The 14,614-nt window shown below is 40.7% G+C and overlaps 1 protein-coding gene across 3 annotated transcripts in view; it reads left to right on the forward strand.

Annotated features, from left to right (window-relative positions):
- Nucleotides 1-6,555: 6,555 nt before the first annotated feature.
- LOC132819895 (ADP-ribose glycohydrolase MACROD1-like) overlaps nt 6,556-14,614 on the forward strand; it is a 960,330-nt gene continuing 952,271 nt past the window's right edge. For all 3 annotated transcript variants that reach the window (XM_060831849.1, XM_060831850.1, XM_060831851.1), the window contains exon 1: nt 6,556-6,765. In XM_060831849.1, coding sequence (XP_060687832.1) covers nt 6,741-6,765 — 25 coding nt within the window. In that variant the 5' untranslated portion in view covers nt 6,556-6,740. The remainder of the gene's footprint in view (nt 6,766-14,614) is intronic.

The raw sequence follows: 14,614 nt of genomic DNA on the forward strand, positions 1-14,614 counted from the left end.
CTTTGCGTTTGTTTATGGCGTTGTGGTTGGAATGCCAGACCTCTAGGAATTCTCTGGCATGTCTTTGCTTAGCCTGTCCCAGGATAGATGTGTTGTCCCAGTCGAAATGGTGTTTTTTTTCATCTGTGTGTAGGGCTACGAGGGAGATTTGTATTTGTGAGCAGCAAATGGTATGAAGCCTTCAAAAGTCTGTTAATGGCAACCTTTATTGCAAAGCAGGAAAGGTGAAGAAAGGAGAAACAAATGTGGGGAGCATCAGAAATAGAAGGCTTCTCAGCAATGTGATTCCTGCACAGTTGTACCAAGTATAAATGAGGCTTTATCAGAGGTCGTGTTACAGTAAAGAAAGAAAGACCATGAAATTTGCCTCTATATGGACCTCTGACATATTACATCCTATGCAGATATATGCAGCACAAGCCATGTAAATATATTGGGATTCTATAACTGTGGTAGGAGTATTGCCACCTCGCCATCCCAAAACACTGAACATGCAGAAATACAGCATTGTGCAGAGATCCAGCCCAGTCCTGCAGAAAAAATAAACTTACTCTGCCCACTGAGTGAATGCTGAGAGCCATTTATCACCCTTATTGCACAGTTGAGATTATTGGGAAGATAGGAATACAATTTGGATACTATTCTAAGAGTGACAAAGGACTACTCTTCTTAAGCTTTCAGAAAGGAGTATATTGTTGAAGCAGGAAACTGTTAACAGATGGTGCAAGTAAGACATTGATGTAGCAAAGGATCATGCAGCAACATGTCTGCACCCTTGATTGTTCAATGCCTGGCTTTCTTCCTGTGCTAAAAGGCAATAAAGAGATGCTGTGAGCTTGTAAGTTCTGAATGAAGCAGCAATGTGCTGAGGCAAGGCAGGGATGCTGTGAGAGTCCATGTAAGTGCAAATTCAGTGAACACTAAGATCCCTGAGATACATCCTGTTCAGATGCATCAGATAGATGTGTGTTCTGCACACAAAGTGACTTGGCGGGAACATTTTAACATAAGGTGTTAGGGAGCTTCAACCGAGGTGCTGAATTGTCTTCCAAGTTAGATTGAGATTGGCCATGATAATGTGGTGAGGTTGGCGTTTTGCCAATACCAATTTTCATAGCTAAAAGGTGGAGATAGTCAATACCATGCAGTAAGCCAATGGCATGTTTGGAAATGAGGATCAACATAGACTTTACCTAATTTCCTTTTGAAAAATATAATAGCTTGGATTTTTTTTAGATTAGGTTAGATTACTTACAGTGTGGAAACACTTTTTATTATTGAAAAGTACTGTATGGAATGACTTGCTAGAGGAAGTGGTGGAGACTAGCATTATTGCAACATTTAAAAGGCATCTGGATGGATATATGAATAGGAAGGGTTTGGAGGGATATGGGCCAGGTGCTGGCAGGTGGGACTGAATTGGGTTGGGATATCTGGTCGGCATGGATGAGTTGGTCCAAGGGGTCTGTTTCCATGCTGTACAATTGGTGCTGTTTAGTCTCTCAACAATGTCCGAGAGAATCACACACTGCATGTAAGTAAGGAGAGACTAGCTGATAGGATGCAAATGCATGGTGGTAGGGTCCCCATTATTTACTGGCAAGATTTGCATTTGGCCACCAAACTCTCATGGGGAAAATGTGACTTTTTTTCTTCACATTGAGAATCTATTTTTCGACTCTTGCTGTATTCTCCCAAACTTTCCATCATTACCCACAGCACTCAAGGGCTGGGAAAATTCCACTGAACAACTTGGTTGTTTGTTCAACATCTGGTTGAAATAAGTCCCAAATTTTTCTCGCTACAGAGAAGACCATGCCCACTTCAGGCTGAGCACAATAGTTTGCAATGTCGACTCCCTATTGAAACCTAATTTGAATTCTGACCCCTTATCACCTATTTCCATCACTATAAAAATTATCCTCCTTTATTTTTGTTCACTTGGAGGATGTGGGTGTCACTGGCTGGACCACATTTTATTGCCTGTCCTTAATTGGTCTTGAGAAGGTGATGGTGAGTTGCCTTCTTGAACTATTGTAGTGCTGTAGATAAACCCACAATGTCATAAGGGATGGAATTCCAGGAAGTTTGATTTTGACCCTACTCCTGAAGCAGCTTTGCCTTTGTCACCTTCAGACTCAACTATTTTAATATTCTCCTAATTGGTCTCTCACCCTTCATAAGCTTCAATTTATATAAACTCTGCAGTCTGAATCCTGCATTGCAGACTTGCTCACATATCACCCCTGCCCTCCCAATGGCTTCTAGTTGCTGAGCAACTGAAATTTCTCATCCATGTGCTTGAATCCCTTTGAACTGCTTGCACGGAATCATTTTACAAGTGAGTTAAACCCAACAGAATGTCTTATTCCACAGGTTGTCTGGGATTTGTATGCTCATTCTGCTAAGAGAGGTGAGTGAAATATATGCCAATTTTTAACAAACACCGTAACATCGAGTGGAAACAAAACAAAATCTTTACTGATGGACAAATATGACCATTGCAGCAAAGTGACGTTGGAATCGGTTTTATTACAGAAATAGGCACATTCATAAATACAGTATTCAAGCAATTCTGCCAGCATAGTGTGAAATGGTGGGATAATGTTCCATGATTTCCACTGTACCTTAATTAATACTATCATTTCTTCTGAGAACAATCTGGATAGGCCTGACCTCAATTTGAAAATGCTCTTTTTAGTATTAAAAAACTTGATTTCCACAGGATTTTGTAATACCAATAAATGTCCTTGGAAGTATAATTCAGAAAACAGATAAAGAATTAGGTGGTTTGACCAAAAGCTTAAACGGTGATTTTCTTTCACATGTTGTTTGTAATGAGGCACGAGAAGTGACGAGGATTAGGTTGAAACTGTCACTTGTAGGAGCCGAGATATCAGAAGAGATAGTCTCCAGTAGAAGCACAATGAGAGAGGAGAATATACAAGAAGACTGAAGAAAAGTGATGATGAGGGATCTACTTGAGGCCATTAATACAAAACAAAGAAATCCAATAAGGAATTTGGAAGAAACTTCTTTACCTAAAGAGTGGTGAGGTAGTGGAACTCTCCACCCCCACAGCAAGTGGTTCGAGCAAACAGTATGGATACATTTATGAGAAGCCAAAACACACATATATATTCAAATAAAACAAATTAATTTTAATTCTGGAAAAAAATGTGAAACAATCACAAAGAAAGCTAACATGGTGCCACTATTTAAGAAAGGTGGCAAGGACACGCCAGGGAACGATAGACCAGTGAGCCTGACGTTAGTGGCGAGTAAATTGTTAGAGGGAATCCTGAGGGACAGGATGCACATATATTTGGAAAGGCAAGGACTGATTAGGGATAGTTAATATGACTTTGTGCATGGGAAACCATGTCTCGCAAACTTGATTAAGTTTTTGAAGAAGCAACAAAGAGGATTGATGAGGGCAGAGCAGTCGATGTGACCTATATGGATTTCAGTAAGGCATTCGACAAGGTTCCCTAGGGGAGACTGGTTAGCAAGGTTAGATCTCACAGAATACAGGGAGAACTAACCATTTGGATACAGAATTGGCTCAAAGATAGAAGACAAAGGGTGGTGGTGGAGGATTGTTTTACAGACTGGAGGCCTGTGACCAGTGCAGTGCCACAAGGATCGGTGCTGGGTCCGCTACTTTTTGTCATTTATATAAATGACTTGGATGTGAGCATAAGAGGTATAGTTAGTAAGTTTGCTGATGACAGCAAAATTGGAGGTGTAGTAGACAGCGAAGAAGGTTACCTCGGATTATAACAGGATTTTGATCAGATGGGCCAATGGGCTGAGGAGTGGCAGATGGAGTTTCATTTAGATAAATGCATGGTGCTACATTTTGGGAAAGCAAATCTTAGCAGGACTTATACACTTAAAGGTAAGGTCCTCGGGAGCGTTGCTGAACAAAGAGACCTTGGAGTGCAGGTTCATAGCTCCTTGAAAGTAGAGTCACACGTAGATAGGATAGTGAAGAAGATGTTTGGTATGCTTTCCTTTATTGGTCAGAGTACTGAGTACAGGAGTTGGGAGGTCATGTTGCAATTGTACAGGACATTGGTTAGGCCACTGTTGGAATATTGCGTGCAATTTCTGGTCTTCCTATCGGAAGGATGTTGTGAAACTTTAAAGGGTTAAGCAAAGATTTACAAGAGTGTTGCCAGGGTTGGAGGATTTGAGCACCAGCGAGAGGCTAAATAGTCTGGGACTGTTTTCCCTGGAGCACTGGAGGCTGTGGGGTAACCTAAACGGTTTATAAAATCATGAGGGGGATGGGTAGGATAAGTAGACATGGTCTTTTCCCTGGGCTGGGGGAGTCCCGAACTTAGAGGGCATAGGGTTAGGGTCAGAGGGAAAAGATATAAAAGGGACCTAAGGGGCAACTTTATCACGCAGAGGGTGGTGCCTGTGTGGAATGAACTGCCAGAGGAAGTGTTGGAGGCTGCCACGATTGCAAGAAGGGTGTGACTAAACTGGTGAGGGTGCAGAGGATATTCAGCAGGATGTTGTCTGGGCTGGAGTGATTCAGCTATGAAGGGCAACTAGATACACTGAGATTATATTTCTTAGAGCAGAGAAGACTGAGGGATTTGATTAAGGTTACAAACTTCACAGGGTTAAAAATCACACAACACCAGGTTATAGTCCATCAGGTGATTGTGGAGGACACAATTGTAAGGCACAGAATTTACAGCAAACATTTACAGTGTGATGTAACTGAAATTATACATTGAAAAATACCTTGTTTGTCTGTTGAGTCTTTCATCTGTTTGAATATTATGATAGTTTCACTTCTTTCATGTGTAAATCACAAAATTTTTTTTTAAGAGTTGCATTCTCAGGTTAGCTGTAACAATTGATGTTAGCTAGACAATGTGTTGAAGGTGATAAAGGAGCGGCGCTCTGAAAGCTAGCGTGCTTCCAATTAAACCTGTTGGACTATAATCTGGTGTTGTGTGATTTTTAACTTTGTACACCCCAGTCCAACACCGGCATCTCCAAATCAAAACTTCACAAGTACATAAACATGTCAATAGGGAGAAACATTACCCCTTAGAAGGGAGGTCAATCACCAGGGGAGACAGTTGAGCAGCTGAGGGTTTAGAGACCATTTGAGGAAATCAAATTTCACCAAAAAGGTGGTGCATATCTGGAACTCAGTGCCTAAGATGCCTCAAGATATTTAAGTATTTTGACAAATACTTGACACACTATAGCACACAAGGCTACAGTATGCTGGAAAATGGGATTAGAATGGATGGATGTTTGATGACTGCTGTGTGCACAATAGGCTGACTGGCATCTTTCTGTTGAAAAATGTGATGCTGGAAAAACACAGCAGGACAGGCAGCATCCGAGGAGCAGGAGAATCGACGTTTCGGGCATAAGCCCTTCTTCAGGAATCTTTCTGTGTTGTAAAAACTCTGCCTCCTATCCTCTCTGAAGAACCTTCAGAAGTCAACAGAGTTAGAGACCAGGAGCAAACGCTGGCAAGAACGATGAGCAGAACGACCCACTCCATTCCAGCCTACCGAGTCACCGTGAACTGAAGTCATTCAGACAGCAAAACTGTCTGCAGGATGAATTACTACAGCAGGCTTGAGCTTGATGCCAGGATGTGAGATGACCACAAGCTCAAGAGAAACACTTCAAATTGTCTGATAAAACAAAGGAATGCGGGTGCCGGAGAGCTGGAACGAAAACAGAAATTGCTGGAGAAACTCAGCAAATCTGGCAGCACCTACGAAGAGAGAACAAAGTTAACATCTCAGGTCTAGTGGCCCTCCTTCAGAATTGACAGCAACTAGGAATTTAAATCATTTTGTCTTCCAAAGCAGAATTATCTGTACCATTGACACAGATGATTAATAGTAAATTGATAACCTCAACCACCTTCCCCCCCCTCCATCATCCAGTGATCATGACTACCTACTTCCCAAGCCTGGTGGGATGATGAGGAGCAGCAGCACTATCAGTAAGCTGGAGCAGGGCCTGTGCAGTGCCATACCCATCCTGAACCTGGGAGTCTGCACCAACGCCTGAGCATCCTTTCAAAACCAACTCCCCCTTCTCCACCTCCCGTCGCTAGGCAACCGTCGCCGGGCGACCACCGCGCCATCCTCCGCCAATCGGATGACCGGGCTGCATCCCCGACCCCTGACCCGGAACCTCATTTATTGACAACCCCGCCCATCAACCTGACACCCATTCGCCGCGGCTAACGGCCCATGAGTTCCGTCTCTTTCAAACGCCGCATCCAATGGAGATTTTTTAAAAAATAAAATAGCGACGTTCTGCGTCCCCTCTCCCGCACCGACTCAAACCCTCACGCGGAGCAATCGCTGCGAAGGCCAAAAAAAACTTAGGCGTAATCGTACTTGATAGTTGGAGGGGGCGGGGATGGGGCACGGGTGCACCAATGGAGGATGGGGAGATATTGACGGACGTGCAGCGTGGCCAATAGAGGCCGCGGATGCGCGTGGAGTCCCCGCCTTAGGGGGGGCGTGGTCGAAAGCATCACGCTTGGTTGAGGGGGCGTTGCTGCCTGAAGAACAGGCGGTGGGTTTTGCTGTCAGCTTGGCCGGGAGGTAGTGTGCCTGTGTGTGTGTGTGGGGATAATTTAAACATCTCTATCAGACTGTGAGGCACTTGGCTGTCTGTTACTTGGATTCCTGGAGTTCAGCAATACAGGGAGAGGAACACAAGGAGAGGAAAAGAACATGCCCAAGGAGAAGAAATCCACAGGTGGGTATCTGAGTGTGTGTGTGTGTTGGGCAGAGGGACCATCGTCTCTCACCTCACCCCTGTCACCAGAGTCTATTCCCCAGCCTGCCCTATTACTTTACTAGCCGGGTACAGAGGCTCTGGCTGCTCTGCTGAGGCAAGGCTTTCCTTTGGTTGTCATAGGAGCAGACTAGGCCTTGAAGCGCCTCCTGTCAAAAGAAAGGACCTGCAGCTCTCACACCTTTTACAATATCGCTTGCACCATCCACAACTGGTCCTTTTATCTTTTTGCCCCGATCTCTCTGCAAATGAAAAGATCCCTTTGTCTTGCACGTCCAACTGGGGAAAGGGGCGTGCAGCGTTTTTCTTTTCTCTCTAACTTGCAATGTAATATTTGTCCCAAATGTGCTTGCCTCTTTTGTTTTGTAAGTGAAATGCAGTGAACCCAGTGGCTGTTCATCTGAATTATAGCATTGCAGAATTTTCCTGTCTATAGTTTGTGCCTCTTCTGAGATCCATGTGTTTGTGTGCCCAGAAGGAAAGGAGATCTGTCAACATTACCACATAAAATAAGGACACCATGAGCTCAGATTATGAGGAATGAAGGTTGTAACTGGGAATTACATGGGCTCTGAGTAGACATTTAGTTGGGACTTCTAGTGCAGTTAATTTGAAGGGATAATAATAAATAATGACAGTGTCTTTTAATTGAGGTGTAATGCAGGTGTAGGATATATGATGCATCATTACTAATTCAATTGGTGGTTTGGAACATAAAAGAGCAGTGAATTCTTTATGATCCCCAGCAGTTTTCTGAGATTGCATTTCAGTCTGCTCATTCTTTTGTTTTTGAGGCATTGCTGTTGTGCATTTTTCACTTCTTTGGAATAGATAATATGACATAAATTGCAGCAGTTTCCAGCATCTGCAGTCATTGTTTTTTACCTCCCTGGCATAAATTGTAAGTGACTGGTGTTTACCCTGGAGATACACAAAATTGCATGACAGTTGAAATATTGTTGCGTGTTCTTTTTCTGTGCAATTTCTTAACCTTTTGTTACTAGGCCAGCTTGATTTGGTGCAAAAAAAAAGAGGAGGCTGGGTTAAATTAGTAACCAAAATGCACAATGGCAGCAAGTAAGAATGTTCTAGCCTTGTATTTAGATTTTCTGGTCTGTATTTCTGGCTACAGGCTTAGTTATGGCTATTATTTTGTTTTTTTTTCTGTACAGCTCTATAATTTTTTAAACATTGTAAGATAAAGTGTGGACATCACGAACTCCACTGACCGAAAACAATGAGTTGTCATTGGTCATTTTAACCTGTTTTGTTGACTTGCGTCACTTTGCTATCTGTCAACAAGTGTGTTTATCTTTTGAAACACCAGAATTGAATTAAGCCAGTTATGTGTAGCATGCACATTATGTAATGACCATTACTTGTTACAAGCATTGATAATTCTAAACAATCCTGCTTAATGATGAGTAGAGAATTGTTCGTGTTGTAGGGACTTGCAGGTACTGTACAATTGCAAAATCTTAAATGTAGAAATATTGTCTGCTAGCATGTTGCAGATGTTAGTTTACAACTTTTGAAAGTAAAGTGGTTTGTCTCGTGTTGTACAGTGACATCGGTATGGTATAGTGAAAACTAAGTATTATAAAATTCAGTTTGTTGCCATGATAATTTAGCCAGTCTGTATTGAGTGTACCACTGAGCTCAGGTTTCTCCTGAGACTAATTGTGGCCTAGCGAACACTTGCTTTAGCCAGGTCTCACTAGAATTGTGTTGAAGTAGAAATTAGACACTGAACTACCATAAAGAAGAAGCTCCAGCCTCAGTTGTTAAACTCAGTCTATGCTGTCCTCTATGAGGTCAAGCAATATTGATAAAATGAAAGCCAATTCTGTTCAGTGGCTGTGAAACTCCTCCTATATGGTTGATGTTAATCTAATGTCTATTAATACCAGGCCACTACCCAAACTGCATCCATTCAGGTTTTGCATTCGGGGGCACTGTGCAGGTTTACTGTAGGGAAATTGACTGTCACCTCTGTACTTTTTCGAGCCTGCATTTAGAACTTGTTCAGGTATTTTGCATTATTACTGCTTCTTGCATTTGAGATGTCCAATTTGGACCTCTGTGATGTAGATACTGAAATGGGGAAAATAACTCAAATGTCTCAGTATTTTATGCCTTGATCTGAACAAATAATTTAATTTTGTGGTGAAGTGGAAGGAGAAGAAAAATTAGTTGTAGAGGATTTCCAGTTAAGAGAAAGATGGTTACCCAGTTATATTGTATTATGAAGGAACTTGACAGAAGCATTAAACATTTATGGTTGCACTGTTTTTCTTGCAATTTACCCCCTTCCCTCGTCCCTGTGGTGTTAAGCCTGGTTGTGATGGTGCTAATCTCATGTAATGAAGTTTCCATTTTGTCCAGTTACTCATTGATCATCACCAAAAGTCCATAGAAAGTATCGTCAAAGGTGCTATCAAGTGGCACTTGGACAACAGTAATGTGCTCACCAGCATTTGGTAATGGCTTCCATCAGGGTCACATAACTCTGGATCGCATCGGTCCAAATATAGACAGAGGAGCTGAACCCCAGCAGTGATTTGAGAGACTGCCCTTATCATTTAACTGAGTGTAGCATCATGGATCCCTAGAAAAATGGAAGACAGAGATGCACGTGTATGTGTGTGTGTATTTATAACATGTTTATGGATCCATATGTGTATGATAGATATAAAGATAGATTTGAACAGATAAGTGGCAATAATGTTTGTAATTATCTCCCAAAGAGAGAATCAAATGACCTCCCCATAACATTCAGTGGCAGTGCCATCAACATTCTGGGATATGAATGTTTTCTCTTGATCAGAGATGTAACTGGGTCAACAATACTGTGGCTACAAGAACTGGTGAAAAGTTAGGAATTCTGCATCAACTACCTCGCCTCCTGTCTCCCCCGTGTCTGCCCACTATCAATAAGATACAGGTCAGGAGTGTAATGGAGTACTCTTCACTTGCCTGGATGGATACCAGTGAAAACAACAGTGAAGAAGTTTGACGCATCCAGGGCAAAGCATCTCACTTGATTGGTATACCATTTGCTATCTTCAACATTCACTATTTTGGTATGACTTTGCATTGGTAGTGAATCTGTACTATGTACAAGATGCAGTAACTTACCCTTGACTCCTCCTCCATTACTGCAATTGATACTGTTTAGAAGGATAAGGGCAGTTTTCACAAGGCAAGGCACCATCTACCAAGGCATACACTGACCCAACTTAGACCTGTATCATTGTTCCTGCATTTCCAAGGAGTCAAAATCCAAGAAGTTCCTTCCTTAAAGTGTTGAGGGTGCCCCTATGCCTCAAGGATTGCAGTGATTCAAAAAGCAGTTCTTTTAGGCAGTTGGTAATGGGCAATCAATTTGAACAATCATCAATAAACACTAAAAAAGCTGGAAATAGAGTATCGTTATGAAGGGGGTTTTTCCGACATGTACTTTGGACCTTTGCTACAGCAGAGAAAAATATTGTAATTGCAAAGAACACAAGCTGCTCGACTGCAGTCACTGAGGCTACAGTACTGTTTTGAGAGGACACATGACCCAGTTTGTAGACTTAACAAAGTTACTGGAGTTTGAACAGACAGTCAGGGACAGCCTTTGCTGTCTCTACCTTTCCCTGAAACCTCTTTCATCATAAAAACCCATTGGAAGACATCACCACAAGTTGCAAAATGTTAGATATGAGGGACCACAGTTACCTGATAATGTAATAAATAGAGTTGACCATTGTCCTGGAATTTTCTGATGGTTTTAAGTTTAAGCAGCAGTTTAGATCTCGTACAGAAAATGTATATAACTGGCTAAGGATGGCTCACTGATAATCAGTGGATGATCAGCAGCTGGCACAGAGTGTGTTATCTCAATAAACTTTAATAGCAGCTTCTTGTTCTTGAGCCAACCTTAAGGAAACTCTCCCTTGGGCCCTCATCCTCCTCTTGTGGCTCACCTAAGGGAGACAACTACTTGCTGAGGACTGTGCCTAACTCTGATCGTTTATTGATATACCAGATTTTATTTTTGGGGGTGGTAGTTTACATTATGCCAATCATCCATTTGAATCCTTCTAGTTGATGGACCCAGGATGACTATTTGCAACATCAAAACAGCTGTCACCCTTTTGCCCAACCCTTGCCTCTGCTCAAAGTCAGCTTACATTTCCGCGAGGGCAGACAATTTCACGTACGGATGTCAGTGGTCTGGTAATCTTCATAGCCTTTATCTTTAGCTTGCCGTTTGTTTATATTTACAAATGTAGAACAAGGTTCAGAGCTGTCTCAGATAAATTTATTCAAAGTTTCATACTTGGCAAAGGGAAAATGAGGGTTTTTTTAAAAACAAGGATAGGGTTTCTAAGAGGAAAGTTCTGAATCTAAATCAATGTCTCTAGGCAAAAAGAATTCAGCAGCTGTACCTGATCCAAGAAGAAATCCCAGTGCTCATAGAATTATTTATTTTCTGAATTTAACTGTTACTTGGGCAAAGTACTTTTAGGATAACACCCTGTAGAGTTTTATTCTGAACGTGTAAGTTGCGTGTGTGCGTACTTGTGTGTGAGAGTAGGTGATACTGTTCAAATCAGTATCCCACATGTTTTCCCATTGTGACCCTATTGTGAAGATTGAAATTTGTCATCATTCCTCAAGGACAGCTGAAAGTAACATGGAGCGGTTATGAGAGTAGGGACCTATTAGAGTGAGACCATAGTTGATTAGAGCTTCACAATGGCCATGATGATACATGATGTTATATTAGATTTTGTTAGGGATCTAATTGTATGCCACATAGCTCAAATTCTTTACAACACCACAAACAATGGAAGTTTGAAAATACCTGCTGAATTTACAGATTCCAAGTGACCAGCATTTCAATGAAACCACCAATAGATTTCAAATATAGTCAGTATTAATACTTGGTGTGTGAAATGCTAATGTAGCCTATTATGACTGGACAGGAGACCCTTACAAAACGGGGACGTTTAAGATGTTGGTCCTTGATCAGGTTGTTGTAAACTTTTGAAATCTGACTCTCATAGAAACATTTTTATTCACAAAGTTTTCATAACAATGACTTGAAGCAAATGGCATGATGTTAATGTGATGGTATCAACATCTTTTGAGGTAACTAAATCAAATAAAAGCATAATTGTTTCATGTTGCATAACCTCATTCTATTGTCAATTGAACACAGTCAATACCCTTCCAAAGAGAGCTGTTTTGTTAAATGTTTTACAAATTCAGTAAAAGAAAGAAACTGTGAATTTAAAGTCTTTTTGCATCTTTTGTTCAAAAGAAACAGAATCCTACAGTGCAGTGCTGATGATGTATGTGTGTACAAGGGGGAAGTGAGTGCTCAGTCTCAATTAATCCAACAGGTTGCAGAGGATGTTTCTATACAGGAGACGAGTTTTTTGCTCTCCCTTAACGTATGAAATCCTCTTTTAAGACATGTTTTGAGCAGTCTCTTGTTAGTTTTTTAGAAAAAAGTTATGGGTGAAAAGTAATCATGTAGTTCTCCACAACACGCATTACTGGAACAGTTGCAATTTCAAGACAAGCTTCCAAAAAGTATTTGAATTAAAGTTGATTTTAAAAGAATACACCAGTAAACAAGAGTAATAGCTCATTTATAAGTCAAAATCATTTGAAAATTTTGTTTTCTTCCATTCTTATTTTGCAAGCTTGCAGATTTAAATGTTTTATAAAAGTAAGAAGAACTGCAGATGATGTAAATCAGAAACATCTACAAAAGTTGCTGGAAAATCTCAGCATCTGTGAAGAGAAATCAGAGTTAACATTAGGGTCCAGTATCGGAAGGATGTTGTGAAACTTGAGAGGGTTCAGAAAAGATTTACAAGGATATTGCCAGAGTTGGAGGATTTGAGTTATAGGGATAGGCTGGGGCTATTTTCCCTGGAGCGTTGAAGGCTGAGGGGTGACCTTAGAGGTTTATAAAATCTTGAAGGGGATGGTTAGGGTAAATAGACAAGGTCTTTTCCCTGGGTTGGGGGAGTCCAGAACTAGAGGGCATAGGTTTAGAGTCCGAAGGGAAATATATAGAAGGGACCTAAGGGGCAACTTTTTCACAGAGGGTGGTATGTGTATGGAATGAGCTGTCAGGGGAAGTAGTGGAGACTGGTACAATTGCAAATGGAAAAGGCATTTGGATGGGTATATGAATTTGAAGGGTTTAGAAGGATATGGTCCAAGGGCTGGCAAATGGGACAAGATGAGATTAGGATATCTGGTGAGCATGGACAAGTTGAACCGAAGGGTCTGTTTCCGTGCTGTACATCTCTATGACTCTAGGTGTTTTATAATGTTTATCAAAACCTTGATTCTGAATAAACATAACAGGTTTATAGAGGACACATTCAATGATAATTTGAGAAAATAACATTTTGGATAGTAGGCACAAGGAGTCTGCCAACTGTAGTGGATTTCAAACCAACTGTGTTGCTTGTATTAATTATGTCAATTTCCATCTCCTAGGAAAAATAAGCAAATGCTGCTCAGCCTTGGGTGAAAACTCATTTCACAAAACTTCATTATCCTAGCAATATTTCTAAATGATCACCTAAATATGGGTTGGGGAACTAGAAAAGCATTATCAATGCATCAGGATGTCCTGCACCTGATCTGGAATTTTTTGATGCTGACACTGGGTGCTAAGATTGGACAGATATGTTGTTCTCCACCATTGTTATTCCCACAACAACAAAGTGAAAGAGTGTTCCACTGTCACCTGATGTAAAATGGATTTATTAAAACATTACAGTACAGTTTAAGAATATTAGCATGTTCTTGAGAACTGTACGTTTCAATTCCCAGAAGTCTCTGCTTGCTAATCAAAATGAAAAAAAAATAGTTCTATCGTTGGTACAGTTGATTAAATAACAGCATAAAAACCAAATGGAAAATAAGAAATGCAGAATGTGGAATTCTTAAGGTTGTCCATGATTAAATAAACAGATATCTGATGAACTCCTGAACTGCAGATTTAAAATAGGTGGTGTAAGTAGATACACATTGACCTTGCCCACTGGCTCAGAAAACGTTTGGCATCACTGCAAAAGTTTGGTTTTGAGTCTTTGGAAACATGAGTGAGTTGTACACTTGTATATTACTTGTATGAAGAGCATATCAATATTAATGCAGTACTTATTATATTATTTGAACACCAGTCTTCCAGCTCAATGGCTTATTTCCATGTATACTCAAAGTATGGAATGTTTCATTCCAAGTGCTATAAATATTCAGTGTAGGAATCTGGCAACTTAATGAACATCATATGATATACGACATAAAAGCTATATTTATCAAGAGTATTGAAGTGTGGAAGTGAAGCTCAGTTTAGTGTTTTTGGACTAACTTTGATTCTCCTCTTTAAGCTGGTATTAATAAAGTGGGACAGCACCAGAAGCCATTCAACTGAAACAGAAGAATCTGCTGGCTTTTTTTCATATAAAGCAAAGTACCCAGCTCCACAAAAGATCAACAAGATTATCCTCTTGGGTTTTGTGGCAAGATCGAATTTAACACGTATGCTTTTTGGATAATTTAATTTAAAGAAAACCGAATGAAAGGGATTTATGACTTTTTTTGTGGTTGACCTCCCAATATAGCCATTAAAACAAAATAACTGGTCAAAGAAAGCATCTTTTGACTTGTGTAAGTTTACAAATGTGCCTTTTCCAGTTTGGTACCTATTTTTGAACTGCCAATGATGAGATAATACATCTTTGCAGTTCTGTATTATACTGCTGTGAACACTGCTTGTGACAGTTTA

This window comes from Hemiscyllium ocellatum, chromosome 10, assembly GCF_020745735.1.
Source record: "Hemiscyllium ocellatum isolate sHemOce1 chromosome 10, sHemOce1.pat.X.cur, whole genome shotgun sequence".
NCBI classification, from domain to species: Eukaryota; Metazoa; Chordata; class Chondrichthyes; order Orectolobiformes; family Hemiscylliidae; genus Hemiscyllium; species Hemiscyllium ocellatum.